The sequence below is a fragment of the Curcuma longa genome, chromosome 14 (assembly GCF_044706935.1).
Source record: "Curcuma longa cultivar G26 ecotype Majalengka, Jawa Barat chromosome 14, ITB_CL_G26_1.1, whole genome shotgun sequence".
In the NCBI taxonomy this organism is placed as follows: Eukaryota; Viridiplantae; Streptophyta; class Magnoliopsida; order Zingiberales; family Zingiberaceae; genus Curcuma; species Curcuma longa.
Genome location: NC_133874.1, coordinates 4,822,740 through 4,842,873, shown reverse-complemented (window position 1 = coordinate 4,842,873; position 20,134 = coordinate 4,822,740). Strand labels below are relative to the sequence as shown.

Sequence of the window (20,134 nt, the reverse complement as noted above, 5' to 3'; positions counted from 1 at the left end):
GTGGCGGGCTTGGGTTGGCCCGCGGGTTGAGAATGTTTATTTATTTATTTTAAAATTTAAAATTAAAGTATAAAATTTAATGAATTAATGAGTTTCATCTATTTAAAATACAGTTTAAAAATTATAATTCAAACTTAAAACTTTTAACTTAATTCATTTAAATTATAATTTAAACTTAAAATTTTTAATATTTTTTAAATATTTTTTTATTTTTTAACAGGTCCGCGGGTTGGCCCGCCTAACCCGCGGCCCACCTTGAGTTGGGTTGGGTTAGAGATTTTCCGACCCGCCAAATTGGTGGGTTGGCCCAGCCTTGTCATATGATAGGTCCGTCATGGGTTAGCCCGCTCCGTCATGGGTTGATCCGTTTGACAGCTTTATCTGTGCGTGAGTGCCCCGGTGCCCTGATTTACTGACTGACACACGTTGCTGGGCGCAAAGAATCTCGCCACCGTACCACCGTCCCCGTATCTCTCTCTCTTTCTCTCTCTTTTATTTTACCGCACGCCACTCAACAGCGTCCTTTTGGTTTGACCTATCTCCCGTCGCTGTCCGACGCTCTGCATGGGACCAAGTGCCTGCCCTGCCCTGCCCGTCATTCATTCGCAATCATCACTGCCACAGCTCACGCCCCACCGCAGTCGCAGGACCGTCGAGCGTGGTGTGGTGTGGTGTGGCGTAGTGTAGTGCAGGGCAGTGCCTTGTTAATTAGTGTGCATGATCATTCACAAGCTCTCGTCGCTTTGTGAATTGTAGCAGCTTCAATTAATGCGGACAAATAATCACGAACCGGATCTCATCCAATTTCTGTAAAAAGTTAAAATTCGCTGTTAAACGATTCTACATATTTTACTATAATCTATGAAAAAAATAAATAAATAAATTATAATTAATTATAATTAAAAAAAATATTATATCAATTTCGTCGAAATTCAAATTTTTATTCTTTTCTATAATTTTATTTTATCATAACTAACTTAACTATATACTCTGAGAACAATCAAATCTCATCTATGCTCCTCACTAAATTAACCATGTCTATTATCAGACTCATAGACCACATGCAATTTGTACTGCTTTCAACTTTTTTTCATGTTTCTTTTACATCATCGGACTATTTTGATCATTAAAGTCTCACGTTGAAAAAAATAAAAAAATTCATCAATTTATAAAATAAAAGAAATTGATATAAAATTTTTTAAATAAAATTATGAAAATTTAAATTCAAATTGGATAATATTTTCATGATGAAAATATATTAATTCTATCAATAGTAACACGAGCTTATTCCAAAATGACCTGTGATCGCTATCGATTAGGCTCGGACAATTTGATAATAATTGAACTGATTCAATTGAAACCGAACAAATTGAACTTTTTTTCAAACTAACCAAATCAATCAAACTTTTAAGAAAAATCAAATCAATTGAATCGATAAAATATCACTTAATTCGGTTTAAAAAAATCAAACTGATCAATTTTTCATCATCAATTGATTAATACTTTTTAGCAATAGATAGATCATGGACAGTCGAATTCAATTTTTTTTATTTCCAACAGTAGATTTACGAAACCATCAATTGACTGTTGGAAATAAAAAATTGAACAGAATGCTCTGTAAGATCATAATCAATTGTTCTATTGGTGCAATATAAATTCTCCGGATGAAAAACTGTGATATTTGACAAGAGTTTAAATTAATTATCAATTGTTCATAATATCAACACTATCAACTAGTATTAAGCAATAAAATCATATTATGATATCAACACAACGCATGAGCACACAAACATGATTTTTAAGGTTTTCATAATAAATATAATTTTCATCAAATATATATATATATATATATATATATATATATATATATATATATATATATATATATATATAACTAGATTAAATTTTTAGCAGTTCCACACAATTATATTAGTTATATTAGTAGACTATTATACCAATATACCATACAATCATAAACTTCTCAAATAATTTAAGAATATGGAAGACCTATTTAAATAAAAAAAAGTACTCAAAATTAAGAAACATGGATGAAACAGGTAAAAAAAATCATGAATGATACTTGACTGTAAATCAATCTGAGTTGAAATCTTCATAGCAGAGTTGAGTTGATTACAATGGAATAGAGTTATAAAAGTGAATAATGATTTGAATCTCAATAAAGTCGAGATAATGTCCTCCTTTGTCGTGGCTAATTGCAGTTTCTTGATTTACTTGCTCATATATGGTCATGGAATCAATCGTGTGGAGTCAATGGGGTGACGGATTCCACCTTTTGCAGAAGAAAGACAGTTGAGGATGGAGAGACCAAGAAGGAATTAGGGAGGATAGAACGCTGTCTAATTTATGTGTTGGATTTTTCGGACCGTAAAAACCGCTTTTGCGTTGCGGAAACCTCAGAAACCCATGCCAAAGGATCCATGCGAAGTACAAAAATAATTTTCTTGTACACATTTATAACTTCTCTACATCTACATGAAGAGATTATTACCCTCGACGCGTGCCCTTTGCGTATCCCGCTCATCCTTGTGATCGTCAGATCTCGAGGGTGTCAAGTGTACACCCCTCTACAATGTATCCACACGGACAAATCGATGGAGACGAAATCTCTTGAGTGTGCTAGCACTCCTTGAAGGTTTCGGTCAAGAGAGGAGAGGGAGAGGGAGAGGAGAAGAGAGCTCCAAGGAGGAAGAAGGAGTGAATTGCCTTGAATGAAATCAATCACCACACTAAAGTGGCAGGCCACATCAAGTAAAAAGAGAGGTTACACAACCACATTAATGTCATGAGTTACAACCATTTGGTAACTCCCATGAGGTGACATGCTTGATAATGTGGAGCACCATCATTAGCCATCACTTATGCCACATCACTAAGAAGTCATTTGGTCAAGTCAAGCTTGACCATGAGGTGTCATAAAGTCAAGTTAAACTTGACCATGACATGGCATAAAGTCAAGTCAAACTTGACCATGACGTGGCATAAAGTCAAGTCAAACTTGACCATCAAGTCAAGTCAAACTTGACCATAAAATCTTCCTTTTCAAGTCAAGACAAACTTGACTTCTAATCTCCTGAGGTTGATCAAATCAACTCAATTAGTCTAGTTTGGATTACACTTAATCCAATTTGATTCATCACATGAATCTAATCCTCTTGGTTTATCAAATGAACCTAATCTCCATCTAATTGCCCTTTGTGTGTGACCCTATCGGTTCTTATAACGTTGGCAATGCTTCTAAACCAATTTAGAAACATAAACAATGAGCGATATCTAGCAACACATCATTGTTACCCAAGTTACAAGAATGTTGAGATCCAACATCACCAAAGTGACTACTAATTGTGACTCTCACAATATGTGACCATATCCTTCTATCTTTGATATCATGATTGATCAAACGGAGGCATAGACCGTGTCATCCTCTAATCAATCTATGTCTTGAACTCCAAGTAGACTCACTCTAATCAAATGAGCTCAATATCTCATATTGACTCATTTGGGCATGACCATGCACTTCGTGGTCTCACTCTATCAAGAACTATGATATCACTCTCGTTATATAGGAGGGATAGATCTCATCTACATCACTCACATCCCTCCACATAATTTGTTACATACCCGGTAATCGCCTTTATTGTTCACCTATTTACGGGTGACGTTTGACGAAGCCAAAGTACGCAACTCCTTATATTGGGAATCATGGTGACTTCAGGTCTAAGAACTAATAGTCATACTAATAGTCACATGAGAAAGTATATGACACTCATATAACGATCCATGATACTTTCTCATGGCGGGTCATTCAGTATACATTCTCCAATGCATACCCATGTGTCAACTTGATATCTCATATCCATGACTTGTGAGATGAAGTCATCGTGTTGATCTACATGCTAGTCTCATCGCATTAACATTGTCCTTGAATGTTAATACTTAAGTAGGAATCATTAAGAGTAGTGTTCTCTATATCATCTCACTATCGATTTAACCAATCGATTGATATAGATATGAACTATCTACTCAAGGACGCTATTATACTTAGTTATTTAGCACCAATACAAGTAAGTATAATAACCATAAAGAAATACCTTTATAAAAATATAGAAATATGATACAATGAGTCCATACAACAATCATCATATGATTGGCTCTAGGGCTCTCACTAACATTATGCTCGAGAGTCGGGTCTTGAGCGGAGTCGTACAAGTGCAGTGTGAGTGATTCGTGAATTAGGGATTTAAAATTTAAACTCTGATTCAAGCATAACAGTCAATTAGATGATTGCAATGTCAATCGGCTGCTCATGATTATCAGTTGATCGAGAATATCAATTTATTCGATTTAACATGTATTTAATATGAGTTCAGTATAATTTCTGAAAGAGTGCAATATATGGATCGAGTGAGACCCAAACCTAGCTCAAGCTCAGCCTCACATGATGCCAAGTTGAGACCTAGTGGTGTCTGATATAGGCTTAACTTAATGGCACCTCTAGTCGGTCTAATTTGAGTTTGGATCCACTATCCCTGAGAAATTATATTTAAAATAATTATTTATTTGAACAAATAAAAATATTTTAGGAATTAAGAAAAATAAGTGACATGAATGACTATCTTGATCACAATATTTAATTTTTTAGCACTACATAATCAATTTATATCGATTAATCTTGAGAGTGATCAATTAGGCTCCATAAAAATTTTCTATTAACCATCAGTGTAAATTCAAAAGTGCATCGTCATACAATGCACTATAATTGAGTCTTGAACTCAAGATTTTTAAGATCTATCGGAGGGTCTTAACTGCTGCACCGTTACTATGAAGGCATCTTGATCACAACATTTGTCCCATAGCAAACATGTTCGTCCAATTAGTACTATATGATAATTTCATCACATTTATATTTTGTTTGAATAATATGAATTGTACAAAATTATTCGATGAGAAGTAGGCCTGGAGCTTTGGAAGTGACAATTAATGGGTTGGACCCCTTACAATTATAACAGTGACTTGTAATATTTTATTATAAAATCTTTAATTATGATTTTTTTCATGTTATTAAAATGATAGATGTTCAACTAATTAACCTAGATGAGAAATGAATAAATCATACATATCTCTAGGTGGATGAAAAAGGGAAAAAAACCAAAAGAGCTAAACACAAAGTTGTGTCTGATTTACACCTTGCATATCAAATAAGATCATTGCTGAGTCAAGTATGAGCTTGAGTTTGATTCGACCCATGTGCCATTGGATCACAACCTAAACGAGCCTAGTTGATAACTTTACTTGATCTAGGTCATGGATGATATCCATCTTTATTCTTTTTTAATTTTAAAACTTCTAAAAAGGGTTACTATATAAAATTTTCCTTAATTTAAGGTACAAATGGATTATTGCATTTCCTCACAAACAAGTAAGGATCCGAAATCACAATGCAATATGACACCTAAAATCATTAGGAAAGTCTCCCCTTCGATCTTAGTCTTATTCGTCTCAACAAGGGTTCAATGGAGATGCGTGATTAGTCCTCTATTTAGTTTGATGAGAAAACTATTGTTTGACATGGTCAAGCAAGTTTGTAGTTCTTAGTGAGCACCATGACCATGTAATTGACTTTCAAACTCATTATCATCCCCACTGACATGTGACCAAAAGTGATAACGCGTGCACCTCAAGCGCCTCTCAATTTCGGTCCCGTAATAATTTGTAATGGTTATAGTTTCATACCTGCTACAACACGCCTAATTAATTAAGAATTTAGTGTGGGAGATGTAGATAGGATAATAATAAGAACAATACTAAAAGAGAAGATGATGGTGTAATTTTGATAAAAAATCAAAATAGGGCACTCTTTAATGATTTAAAAAGGATACCCTTTTGATTTTTACCCATAAATTTTTTCTTAATTTAAAGTAAAATTGGATTATTGCATTTCCTTATAAACAAATAATGATCCAGATCACAATATGAAACCTAAAATCATTAGGAAAGCCACCACTACAAGAAAAACAGTCATACACATCGATTTTCCACCGATGTCTATGAGAAAATCGACCGATGTCTATGAAGGCGTTGTAAAAGGTCTGACATTTTAGACATCGATTTGTAACCGATGTAGTATATATTAACATCATCGGTTTGTAACTGATGTAGTACCGTTGTAATATCACTCAACGACATCGGTTCTACAACGGTGTAAAATCGATGTAATATATGTTTAACATCAATTTTAGCAACGATTTTTCACCGATGTAATATCACTTAACGACAACGCTTCCAAACCGATGTCATTGAATTTAAAACTGTTGTAATAACACTTATTTTTTATGTTGTTTGTTAATTATGATCGAGCAAGAGTACAAAATTTATTATAAATTCACCAAACAAATCACAAATAGAAAAGCAGCGATATATTTAATCACCTCAATATTTACAAATAACCAAAAGTAACTAACACAAATATTCTTCTTGTTATTATTACACATTCCCTCAGCGTTTTCATCCTCAAAAGGATCACCTTCAACCCCATCGTCCTCTTCCTGGTCTTCGCCATCTTGTTCATCATCATCGTCCTCATTTGAATCTCCAGCAAGGCTAAGTCAACGGCTAAGGTAGGGGATAATGCTCATCAGAATCTCCACTTCCCCCGAAAGTCAGCCGGCCACCTGAACACGAGGGCTGCTAATTCTGACTATGGCAGTGATGTAATTCAGCTGCAATTTTGCTTCTTTTGTTTCAGACTGGTTGCTCCCAAGCAACCTGCTAAATCACATTATGATGCAGTAATATCTTAAATAAGAATAAAGATGAATTCTGCTAAATCACATTATGATGTAATTCTGCTAGGGATTTCTATGCTTAAGCATAAAGATGAAAAATCTTAAATAAGAATCAATAACGATTTAAGACTACAGATCATTTTTATCAAAACAAAAATTATATGCAAAAGTACACCAACTTGCCTCCAAATTCCTTTGTTGAATCCCAAAAAGAATTGCAAAAGTACTCCAACTCCCTTCTTATCCTGGAGATCAGATTGCATCTTGAGCCAATATACAAGAGGAACAAACACACAAGGGAGGTCACTGCAACTAGAAATACAAATTGCCAAATAAGGATAAAGCAGTTAAGTACCACAATGAATTAAAAATAAATGAATGAGCAAATGAATAAATAAATAACTGAATAAATGAAATCAACCAATAAATAAACAAATGCACAAAAGAATAAATGAATGACAGAATCAATGAATCAACCTCATTTTAATTATCACAAACATACAAACAACCAACTAACAATTCCATTACCATATTCTTACCATTTCAACAATCAAACTTGCCACATATAACATCTTGCAACCGGTTACAACCCCTTCCCAACAACTCATTAATAACACAAGTTCCCATTTTGTACCATGGTTTATCACAACACTTAATTCATGTGCAACAGACTAACAACCATTCAAACATAAACAACCAAATAAACCTTGAATTCACAAACTTCATGCATTCACATAATTCAACATAATTCATCGAAACCCAACCAACTTCTTGTTATCAGAAACAATCAACACACAATAATGAACAAGGTTAGAATTAGTGTTAGAAATTAGAATTAGAGTTAGGAATTAGAGTTAAGGTCAATGTTAGGAATTAGGGTTAAGATTAGAACAACGTTAGGAATTAAAGTTAGAAATTAGAGCATATTTACATATTTACATGTTTCATGGGGGTTTTGGGTTTTAACAGCTAACAACATCAAAGCTAACAACAGAATAAGAAAACTAAAGAAAAACATAGATGGAGGAAATTAGGGTTTTCTTCCCTCTTCGGATTGGCACGGGACAAAGCTTCAGCAATTCTGATCGATAGCACCAAAGGGACGGCGATGCGCGCTGGAGAATCCACTGACAGTAGCAAGGTCGGAGAAGATACAGGCGACGGACTCCTCCTCTGCCCTCTGTTTGGCTGCAATCCAGCAAACCAAAATCAGAGAAACGAAAAGAAAGCCCTTACCTTGCAGTCTTCGGTGAAGGATGATGTGTGAAGCTGCTGTCTGGAAACGACAAAATGCCTGCTGTCCCCGTTTCGAAAACGTTTCCACGGATGGAAACTTACCAGAAATGGCGTAGCGGCATCGGCGTAGGCGGCGTGACCTCCTCTGCACGGTCCCGGACGGCGCCGGCGCGACCTCCTCTGCACGGTCCCGGACGGCGCCGCGGAGGTGCGGAGCCACCCTGTGACAGCGCTGGCGCTAGCCGAAGCCCCGGGGCCCTAACTTAATTGTCATAGGTTTTCCGGCACTAGATCGCACCGAGATGTCGTTCCGACACCAGTCGGCGGAGAGGAGATGGAAAGAAAGAAAGGGAGCGGTGAGATCTTACCTGGACGGCGAGTGCGGCGACGAGTGCAGCAGCGACGAGGGGGAGAAGCGCGGCGGCGATGAGAGACAGGAGAAGGGTGAAAAGGGCGATCAGGAAAATGTAAAACCTAAGCTGTTAAAATATATATAACTTATATTTTATATAGTTAAAATATAATAATCTATTATATATAAATATATAACACTATAACAGTTTATATATATATATATATATATATATATATATATATATATATATATATATATAATTTTAAATCCAATATCCTTTAATCAATAATATTATCCAATAAGCTATAAGTTCAATTGAAGTTGGCCGGGTGGCGGCGTTGCGACGAAGAAGACTCGGGGAGGAGAAAACCTAAAGATCGCGAGCTCTCTTTTCCCGTGAACTGGCGAAACTGTTTTAAGCAAGCCACTGAACCGGTTAGAATTAAAAGTGAACCGGACGAATTACAATTGAAGTTGAACCGGTAGAATTAAACCGATTGAAGACGCGTCTAGGGTTTACAAGGGGTTAAGTCGGTCGGGTGTAGTGTTGGAAGCGCAGGTTAGAAGAAATATTTGGAGGGAGAGAGGGAAAGAAAACATCAAAATATACAACGGTTTTAAGCTTTCAAAACCGTTGTTGAAAGCGCAAATAGACATCGGTTTTAAATTGTTGTTATAGCTTCCAAAATCGTTGTTGAAATCGCAAATAGACAACGGTTTTCAAACTGTTGTCGTAGTCTTCAAAAACCGTTGTTGTAGGTGGACATAGACAACAGTTTTAAAACCGTTGTTGTATCCTCCAAAAACCGTTATCGTAGTCTCCCATCAACCTCTCAAAGACATCGATTTTTATTAAAACCGTTGTAAACAAGTAAAAGACATCGGTTTTGCCATAAAACCGATGTCTTTTGAGTGTTGTTAAAGATCGATTTTCTTGTAGTGCACCCCTTTATCCTAACCTTCTTCGACTTAGTCTGATGAGAAAATTATCATTCGACATTCTATCTATGGAATGGTCAAGCAAGTTTGTAGCTCCTAGTGGAGCACCGTGACCACTTAATTGGCCATCAGACTTGTTCCGGTTAGATACCGAAGACGATCAAGCCATCAGTTAAAAATTATGCCACTCAGACCACGACAAACCTTGCTGATCAAGGGAATCTAAAAAAGAAAGACACTAAATCAAGGAGGTTAGTTGGCTGCCGAAGATTCTGACGGGGACACTCCGACACTTAAGTCAGTATAGGAAAGAAGAGGAAGAAGAAGCAGTAAAGCTTGAAGATGCAGAAGATTCTAGAAAACTTTCTCATACCTACCGGGAAGCCTTTATACTCACTGAGATAGATGACGATAAGGTGGGGCATCTGAGGAGACAAAGTCTGTACCTTTCTGACAAGTGTGCAAGTATGCTAACATCTAGGAGACAAAATCTGCGTGCCCAGTAACTGCTGGGATACTTGAGCGTGCGAACTGTTCTTGTCCTTTAATCGAGAATAGAAACCCGAACAGGTAGAAGCCTGACAGTCTAGTAACCATCCCCTTCTTATGGTATGGCTCGCATGTGTAAGTGTCTTGTAACTAAGCGCCATGAGGTTGCCTTTAGGTAGGGAAAGGACAATAATAGTGGCAGAGTGGCGCAGAGAGCTCGGCCTCGAGCAGCAAGGAGGCCGAGAGGGCCGGGCTGTCCAAGCCACATGAAATCCGAGACAGGACCAGTCATATAGGGTTCATCCGTTGACCCTTAACTACTGACTATTGACCCTTGACTTACCAGGTCGGATGGCTTATTGACTATCCTATTACCACGCCAAGCCCTAAAAGACCCCTGTATCAAGACTTATTATCATCTCTCATAATATGTGACAAAAATGATAATGTTCACCCCAAGTGCTCTTCAATGTCAATCCTACAAGATTTGAAAGGAGATAAATTATAGTGATCGAGCAACCACTTAAGGCGGGAGGGATTTTATTCTCTAAGAAATTATTTCCTCGAAGATTTGATCCTTATTTTCACGTGACAATTTACCACCTGAGTACCAATTCGATTATGTCTGTAGAGATATTATCATCCCGATAACAAAAAGGAATGATTTGTTAGTTAGTTTGCAACATAAAGATGATAATAATTAGCCGGAACTGAAATCTAGAGAAACCTGTAAGAACATGTTAATTAACAAGCCTAACTCCGAGACATAATTGAGTTGGTTACTGCGGGGTAAACTTGCTGGAGTGGACAAGGATTGAATCTCAACGAAGCTAAAAAATATCTTCTTCCATAGTAGTTAATTACAACATACCAATTTACTTTATCATAGATGATTATGAATTTAATTGCATAGAATTATTAAAATGACTTTTTGCTGCAACAACAGGAGCCATTAGGGATTGATAATGTAGTGGATATAAATAAATTAAGAAAGAAATCTATCTATTCAAAATTAATCTCTGACGAAATTTAAATATTTAAATTATAATAAAAAAACATTTCAGCATATTCGGTTCGATCAAGCGTCTTCCTCCTGCGTTGGAAAGGATCCAAAGTCCCCCCGCAGGAAAAGAGAGATCTTGATCGCTTCGAAGGGGGCGGGAGGCGGCCCCACGGCATGCAGGGTTTTGACTCTGGCAGCGACACGCGGGGCCATGGCAGTGGACAGAACCAACCGTACGCAGCTAGGTCCCACGCCGCGCCACGTTCCCCTGCTCGCTTTTTAATGCGCTCTCCACGTGGTCCCTCCCCCACTCCTCCCTCGGGTGCAGGATTCCTTCCTCTCCGTTACTCGAAACATCGCTTCCCGATCTTCGAGGGACAGCCAATGGCAACGAGGGTATCGACGCGGGTGGCGCGATTGCCGAATGCGAATCTGTAAAATCCACGCTGGTTCTCTTTCCTCCCTTGGCGCGCGCGCGCGCTCTCTCTCTCTCTCTCCCCCTCTCTCCTACATGTCCCCGCTCTTGTTCCTCGATCTGTTCATCTCTTTCTTTATGGCTCTCCACTTGCTGATATTCCTTCCTTCAGTCGCTCGATCTCAGCTCCTTTCTTCGCTCAACCGAATCGATCGCTGGAGAAAAAGCTAGAAGCCCTAAAAAATGAGAAAAGAGAGGTTTTTTTGAGCTTACACGCGTGGCATTGTGAGGAGGCGAACTTGGAGTCGGTGTTCGAGGTTTGTTTTAGGTTAGGGTTTGGCTTGGGAGGGTGCTGCGGCTTTTTGGTGGGAATGCGAAGCGATGGCGGCGCAGTAGGCGGCTTGTGATGGGGTGCGGGAGTTCTAAAGCGGAGGAGCCGCCGTTGGTTGTGCTGTGCCGGGAGCGGCGAGAGCTCATTCGGGCGGCGGTCGAGCACCGGTTCGCGCTCGCAGCGGCCCACGCTGCTTATTTCAGCGCGCTCGGCCGCGTCGGGGACGCGCTGAGCCGATTCGTGCAGGAGGAGCTCGTGGCCACGCCGGCGCTAGTGCCGCCGCCGTCCCCCGTGCTCACGTTGCCACCCGCTGAAGGCAAGTGCAAGGCGAAGGCGGAGATCGGAAGGTCGGACAGGGACAGCGCCAGTGGCGGTGCGGTGGGAGCCTCAGTTTCAACTTTCGCTTCGCTTACGCATTCGCACTTGCACTCGCATTCTGGCCATTCTCATCTGCATCAGCCTTCTGAGACGGAACTTGATGAAATCGCCGGAGAAAGTAGCGAACTTGACGTAGACGGCGAAGATTCATCGCGGTCTTTTACTCAGCATCCATATTATGGTGCCCCCATTCCTCATTACTACTATATGAAGAAGGCGTCGACGTTCCCTTCCACGACTGTCTATCAGAATCCCTATCCACAATGGTCCAATACGGCTTATGTGGGATATGGCTACGAGTATGGATACGGCTATCCAAGTTATGGTGCTCCAACAGAGTTAATGCAATCCCTACCTGTTCAAGATGAGAAATTCTACAGTCAGAACCAAACTGTGAAGGAAGATAAACCTGCCGATCCACCTCCGCCACCGCCGCCACCGGAAGGGTCCGCTTGGGACTTCTTTAACCCTTTTGTTTCATATGAGCAGACGATGCCGAGGTACTTTCGGGAAGCCTATGGTGGGGGGTCGACGACCAGCAGTCCTAACTCAAGCGAGGTAAGAGAGAAGGAAGGCATCCCTGATTTGGAAGAGGAAACAGAGCAGGAGTCCATTAAAGCAGCTGGGAGGGAGAGGAAAGGGGACTTGACTAAGAAGAAGTCGAAAGGGAAGGATACAGATTCCAGAGTCTCGAGCGGGAGAAGTTCCACTGCGGAAGCAACTGGAACTTTCTCCAACAGGAGGAGCTTGAATGTGGCTACGATGGAACAAGAAGCCAATGGGAATGCTGATCCAGTTTCTTCAAAGGCAAAAGAAGAGAGTCAGGGTATTTCTCAGGCCAGTAAAGTTGAAGACGATGAGAAAGAAATACTTACAAAAGACAGAAGCGTGAGTTTTGTTGATGAAACATCACCTATCACGGATGACAGCAAGCCAGATACTTTATTTATACATGGTACAAGGGATATAATGGATGTCGCGAAGGATATCAAAGAACAATTCGAATCAGCAGCCCACTGCGGTAAAGAGGTCTCTGAGATTCTTGAGGTAGGCAAGTTGAAGTATAGATCAAGGAACAGGATTTTGAGAGGTTGGTTCATCGCCATTAGATCTTTTTCTTTCTAGTCAAATATGACGTCCTGTATGTCTCTTGGATTTGATCTTCTTTGTCTTTGACCAACATCTACACTCGTATGACTTGGATTTGATCTTGCTGACTTGATCATAGTTTTGCAGCTACTATCTTGTCCATTCTAAACACCAGGATCCTTTCTGATATTGCATACATAGACAAAATTTATGCCAATAACGTAAAATTAATCTATTTTGACACTGTAAGTTGATTTCTCCCAGTTAATCTGATATTTTTATGATGCTGATTTCCCATTGTTGTCTACAGATGCTAGCTTAGTAGATTTGACTGGGCCGGCTGTCTAATATACATTTGAACATTATCTGTGTTTAGAAAAAAATTTTTCCACCCCAAAAATATGCCATGGTATGTGCTTAATTAGCTGAACTTGAAAAGTTGGAATATTGCTTCTAGATGCATACCAATCACAACTTTTTGCAGTTAATGACATGAGTCCTCCCACCATTGAGTTCTATGCAAGGTTGTATTTGCCTTATCTGGTTGACTAACTTTAGCCTGTTTTTACTGGTTGCATAGAATGTTCATTGCTCAATATTGTTATTGTTGGTTCTGTTTGAAACACTGGTCTAGCTGTTAAAATTTGAGAAAATTTACAGTACATGTGCATAAGTATAATAATGTTTTCTGCTTTGTGTTGTTTGGTATTCCTTCATTGTAGTAAATATAACTTTCTCTAGCTTTGAAATGATTTCCTTTCAATGCAACAACTAGCATAATGTTTTGTCCTTATTAGCATAGCTGTTAACTCTGGATTTTTTTTTTTTAAAACTTTGGCATTTACTTCCACTAGTTGAATTACCATCAACATTAAGGTCCTCAAACCTATCACCATTGAAGATTTTTCTTCATAGGTAGTAGTTCCTAGTAAATCTTTGCCGCTTTGCGACAAGTTTCTGCAAGGCATCTCACTACTTCTAAATTCCAACATCTGCATGCCAATGTATTTTTTATAAGTAGACTTTTCTTGAAGATTGTTGTTTCTTACATATGGGATAAGTCCTCTTTGAGTATTATTAAGGTTAACTTGATCGTTCATCTTTCTGCAGCAATACAGTCTAAGATGTTGGTTCCCATCATTGTGTCTGTTCGGACACAGTCACAGCCTTTGTCCACCAATTCACAGCATTTAACTGCTGCAAGATCACTGACAACAAAAAGCCCTGATTTGGGTGATTTTGATCCTGGCAAACTTTCATCAACGCTGGAGAAGTTATATGTATGGGAGAAAAGACTTCATAAGATCATTCAGGTAAATTTGTATTATACGTATGGAGAAGTTAGGGCTAGGAGAATGGGTCTTTTTTTTGCACTATAAATGGACTCAAACTCTCATTTAGATGAACTTTCAATTAAAAAGTTTTTGCTCTTTGTGATTTACTCATTCCTTCAGTGCCGCATCACTGGTTTATGGTATGGATGAATAATTGTCAGATTTGAAATTATATTTGTTCTTGCTTGTTCCAGGAAGAAGAAAGACTGCGAATCATTTATGAAAGGGAGTGGAACCAACTCAAAATTTTGGATGAAAATGGTGCAGAGTCTTCACGGATAGATTCTGCCAGGGCTTCAATAAGAAATCTACTTACCAAGCTAAACATTGCAATTAGATCTGCTAGTCACATTTCAAAAAGGATACACAAGTTAAGAGACGAAGAGTTGCGGCCCCAACTGATTGAGCTAATCCAAGGGTAAGCTTTTCTTGTAACGTTAACCTATTACACCAATATCCATCTTATAATAGATTCTTTGGACTATATTTGATTCAAACTCGAGGTGAGTGCCTAGCTAGTAGGCAAGGATATATATATATATATATATATATATATATATAGAGAGAGAGAGAGAGAGAGAGAGAGAGAGAGAGAGAGAGAGAGAGAGAGAGAGAGAGAGATTGTTATCTTGCTCACCCGTTTATAGGCAACCCATGGGCACTTGCTAATGTGGCAAATTGACTCAGTATTTTTTTAAGGGTCTAGAGTTTAGAGATGAGATTTTGTCCAAATTTGATTTTCAATTCTCACATAAAGGAAGTGAGAATTTAAAAAATAATAATTTTAACAGGCAACATTGCCCATAGATGAGTGAGCAGGGTAACAATTCTATATATATATATATATATATGTATATAAAATAACAACAATAAAAACATTAGCTATATTTTTAGTCAATTAAAACATGTTTATAATTACAAATGAAACAAATCTTACTAAGTAAGCACTAAAAATGCAATAACTATGGAATGTTTCATATTTCACATTGCAACTAAGAAAAATAATAACAAAATTTGAAAAAAAAAATTCTAAGTTTGTTGTGTTAATGCTCTTTTTCCTATAAAGGAAAAAAGTAACTAGGAAAAAAAATAGGGGAAAAAATCTCATACAAAAAGTATCATGAAATATTTTCCCAACTATTTTCTTCTAAGGAATAAAAGAAGGTAAGGAGCTTAAACTTTTCAAACTTTATATTGAAAACATTAATCATAACAGATTTGAAATAAAATAACTTTAATTTTTTTTAAGTGAGCTCTGTTGCACATGAATATGAGTGTTTTTTGCCAAAACTAAGGAAAGATTTCCCTGGCTTTTCCTTTTCTCCCTTGGTTCCACCAAAGTTAATAGAGGAAAAGTGCTGCTGGAGAAATCTCTCTGTAAGTTTATTTTCTTTTTGATTTTCTTCATTTGTTGGTGAGGCTATCAATATTTAGAAGAGACACGAGAAGAGGGAGAACATGCCTAGGGAAGAGACATTGTATATGTAAACAAACACATAATTTCGATCGTAAATTTCAAATGGATATTCTCCAGAGCAGCTGTGATATAACATTACCTATGAAAACAAATACACAATTTTGATCTTAAATTTCATATGGATATTATGCTTATGAGGAACAGCTGAACAAATACTTGATAAGATAGATCACAATGTTGGAGTCATGTAAAATGGTTCATTTTGGGATGCCTTTGTTATCAAATTATGGGACAATGTTTTAATAGTCTAAAGCAGATGGAAGTGAAGTGAAAGAATATTATTGATGAAACTGATATAGAAAGATTAGTTGCATAATATGAATACACACAAACACATTCTTTAGCAATTGAACTAAGAACCAAAGTATCATTAAAGAAAAGGAGGGCATTTCTGTAGGTACTGTAAAAACCCCAGGAAATTAATTTATATTGAGTCTATATCTATATATTAATGACAGCTATGTTCTGTTGGTGCATATTCTTCTTGTTTTGCATTTGAAGGAGATAATGATCTTTGACTTGCATTTTACTCATTTATTTGTGTGAGATTAATAGAAGAAATTTCTTCCTCTAATTAGTTCCACATGGATAAGGTCGCCTCTTGTACATATCTGTAAATATCTATTTGGTCTCTACCTAGGTATCATTTTTCAAATGAAACTAGGAATTCTCTAAAATTTCTGGTTGCAAAATGTCTTGATGTGGACTAGTCCACCTTTGGTGTTGAGGGGCATGAATGTGACCTCCTCCCTTAAGCTCCACATGGTTTGGTTTAAGTGTAGCCCTCTTGAGCATGCACCATGTATTAAAGTGGTGTTTTTCTAGATGCGTTGGCATCCTGGACCATATTGAGCTCCCTTTAGGCTTTTACATTGTCAACTAGATATTTAATACCACACATTTATGCTTAAACATGTCTTTTACTTTGCAGATTGGTCAAAATGTGGAGGTCTGTACTTGATTGCCATCACAAGCAATTTCAGGCTATCATTGAAAGCAAAAGTCATGATCTTGTTGCCAGAACAGGTAGCTCTGTAACTAAGGCCACCATAGAATTGGAAGCTGAACTTCTGAATTGGTGTTCCTGTTTCACTACTTGGGTCCATGCTCAAAAGGCCTATATTGAATGCCTGAATGGTTGGTTGCTGAAATGGCTTCTCCATGAAAGGGAAGAGACGCCTGATGGGGTTGCACCATTTTCCCCGAGCAGGATTGGTGCCCCTGATGCATTTGTAATCACAAATGATTGGCATCACATAGTAGGCCTCTCTGAGGATGAAGTGATAGTTTCAATGCGGACTTTTGCAACAAATGTACATAGGCTGTGGGAGACACAAAACGAGGAGCAACGGCAAAAGCTGAGGACAGAATATTTGTCCAAAGATTTTACGAGAAGGCTTAGGTCCCTGCAAAAGGAAAATGGAGTAAATGAGCTGGAAGATGTACTAGATAAAACAGTGCTATCCACTTCCAATGACGTTTCATATTATGAGAAGAAGATGCCCATGGATTCTATAAAGAGAAGACTGGATGAAGAGACAGCCAGGCATGAAGAGACCATCAAACAAGTGCAGCAGGCAACTGCAAGTAACTTAAGAATGGGGTTAGGTCCAATTTTTCAAGCATTGGAGAATTTTTCCATGGAGACACTGAAGAGGTATCAGAGAGTGAGAATCTCAGATGGTTAGAGTGTTTAAAGGTTTTTGGATTTTTCTCAAAGGGCTGATTGCACTACCACTTGGAGATTATAACTATTTTCTAATTGGTCATTTCCATGTGCATTGTGATCCAGAAAGAACAGAATCCTGTAGTGCTAGCGTATGAGCAGATCGCAGAATGTATTCAGTAGTTGTGACGAAAGGCTTCAACGTAGACCGTAAGGTATGCCATGATATGCACCTTCACAAGGTGTCCAATTGCATGCACAAACTTCTGGAACCTACTGTGGTGGTATTTGGAGTAACTAGCAGAATTTATCAGTTTGTTGATACTTTAAGGGTAGAACAGATTTTTGATTCATTGGCTCTGATAAGGAAGATATTCTCCACTGAGCGCCAATCGGAGGTAGGATAGCTGTAGTGAGCTTTTCATTTGTTTCATCAAGAGGAGTATATCTTAGAACCAATCTGTTTAACTGAGTTCATTGGATCGCAGAGACTGTCTGTAATCTTTTGTGAAAAAGATTCGCGCTCTCTAGGTGGTTGAATTGGATCTACCATCTGTTAAAAGTTTTGATTCAAGCCAGGAATCAATGAATGTTAATTTATGTAAATATCATGCTATCAATGATGTTCGCAGCATTCACTGTTTGGCTCAGTCTTGTACGTATGTAGTCAGACAGTGAAAGAGCTGCAATCACTGTTATGATCTATCTAAAACTGGATCTTGTTCTTGTTTTAATTTACTTCTCAATTACTATTTCTCACTACAAACAACGGGACAACGATTGGTAAAGTATTTTAAGTATTGCATCACTCGTACGATTAGTAAAGTGATAATATTTTAAAGGGCCTCCATATTTTGTTTAGTCAAACGTGGCGCCCCACCCGTTGAATTCAAGGCAGCTACTGCATCTTTCATGCTGCAGCACCAGAAGATGCTGGAGTTTGGTGCGTCATGTACAGCAACGCAGTCAACATTATCGGCAAGAATGTTTTTTTTTAATCGTGATGAGCCCTTCTCTTTAATTTGCTAAGTACACCGTCCTATATTCTATGTCTGTATCGGAGAAGATTTATCAAATTATAAGTTCGATATGTGAATATGTTTAAATCGAGAGAGACTTATATGAATTCATGCTTTGATCACGATTATGTCCGAATCGAGAGAGACTTATCGAATTACAGATTCGATCCGCGACTATGTCCAAGTTGGGATAGACTTATAGGGATTTGCACTCCAATCACGACTATGTTTGAGTCGGGGGAGGCTTATCTACTTGCAGGTTCGATCCACAACTATGTTCAAGTTGGGAGAGACTTACAGAGATTCACGCCTCAACCACGACTATGTCCAAGTCGATAGTAGCTTATGGACAGACGCTTTGATCCAGGACTGACAAAGTCATATTTTGTAGAAACAATAGTTGGAAGAACAATGACTTTACTATAAAAGAGTGGCAAATACAAACCCAGGAAAATAAGAGAGAGGTACCCGGGGTTTCAGACATGGTAAGGTCAAAGGTGAACAACATTCCAAGGCTATTCGAGTTCTTTCCCCTCCGAGTCCCCTAGATAATAAGCTCCTGAGCTTAGTTTGTGCATGACTTTGTACGGTCTATCCCATCGAGGTTCTAACTTACCGACTTCTCCTACTGGCTTCACTTTCCTCCAAACGGTCTCCGACTTGGAAGGAGTGAGGAATACCATTTTTGTTGTAGGTTTAGTGCATGCGTTGTTGGTATGCCGCTAGTCGCATTGTAGCTTGAGTAATCATCTGTCAGAGTGGCTGTAGTTACTGACTTAGTCAATCTCTACAAGGACTAGCATTTTAGATCTATAGATCAAGTGAAAACAGAGTCAACCCTGTGCTCTCGTGAGGAGTTATCCAGTATGCCCATAAGATACTTAGTAACTCTTCAACCCAATTGTTGCCTACATGGTCTAATTTGACTTTGAGCCCTCGAACTAGCTCTGATGGATCACTTCGGCTTGCACATTGCTCTGAGAGTAAGTGATTGAAGTGAAGGCCTAGTGAATAGTAACCCATACCGATAGATGATGTTGCGCCAAAGGAACTTGAGTAAGACATCTTTGGTAATCCTAGCTAAGGTCGACCCTCCACCCATTTGTAGTCTATAACCATCAGTAGGAACTTCTTCTGATTGGGCCTATCAAAGGGATCGACTATGTCTATCCTCCATTGATCAAAGGAGCATGAGGCAGAAGAAACCATTAGGTATTTAGTAGGATTTTGGGTGAAGCGTTGGTGTTTTTGATAGCTAACACAAGTGTTGACAAACTGAGTTACGTCAACTTGTAGGGTTAGTCAAAAATAGCTACCTAGCAAGACCTTTTTAGGCAGAGTGCACCCTCCTATGTGACTTCCACAACAGCCTTGATATATCTCTCTTATGATATAGTTGGCATCCTTAGTACTAAGGTATTTGAGCAAGGGACGAAAGAAGGCTCGCCTATATAGGTGTTGCTGATCAAAGTGAATCAGGTCGTGTGCCTTTTAAGAAGCTACACCTACTCTCGATTGTCTAATATTAAAACTCCTCGTTGAAGAAAGGAGATATATGGGGTATGCTAGTTGATCGGATTATCCTGGTCGATTACTTGAT

At 38.4% G+C, this 20,134-nt stretch overlaps 1 protein-coding gene across 1 annotated transcript; it reads left to right on the top strand.

Annotated features, from left to right (window-relative positions):
• Positions 1-11,646: 11,646 nt before the first annotated feature.
• Positions 11,647-17,537, top strand: LOC141844684 (uncharacterized). The gene is made up of 4 exons (XM_074732684.1): positions 11,647-13,039; positions 14,149-14,351; positions 14,567-14,790; positions 16,781-17,537. The coding sequence occupies exons 1-4, from the start codon at positions 11,647-11,649 to the stop codon at positions 17,535-17,537; spliced, it is 2,577 nt and encodes an 858-aa protein (XP_074588785.1).
• Positions 17,538-20,134: the final 2,597 nt, after the last annotated feature.

What these genes read in the sequence shown, in the direction of transcription:
- LOC141844684 (XM_074732684.1), top strand. Translation starts at nt 11,647, where the DNA reads ATGGGGTGCGGGAGTTCTAAAGCGGAGGAGCCGCCGTTGGTTGTGCTG. An exon ending in GACTTCATAAGATCATTCAG is followed by an intron (nt 14,352 to 14,566) that starts GTAAATTTGTAT and finishes TGCTTGTTCCAG; the next exon opens with GAAGAAGAAAGACTGCGAAT. An exon ending in CTGATTGAGCTAATCCAAGG is followed by an intron (nt 14,791 to 16,780) that starts GTAAGCTTTTCT and finishes TTTACTTTGCAG; the next exon opens with ATTGGTCAAAATGTGGAGGT.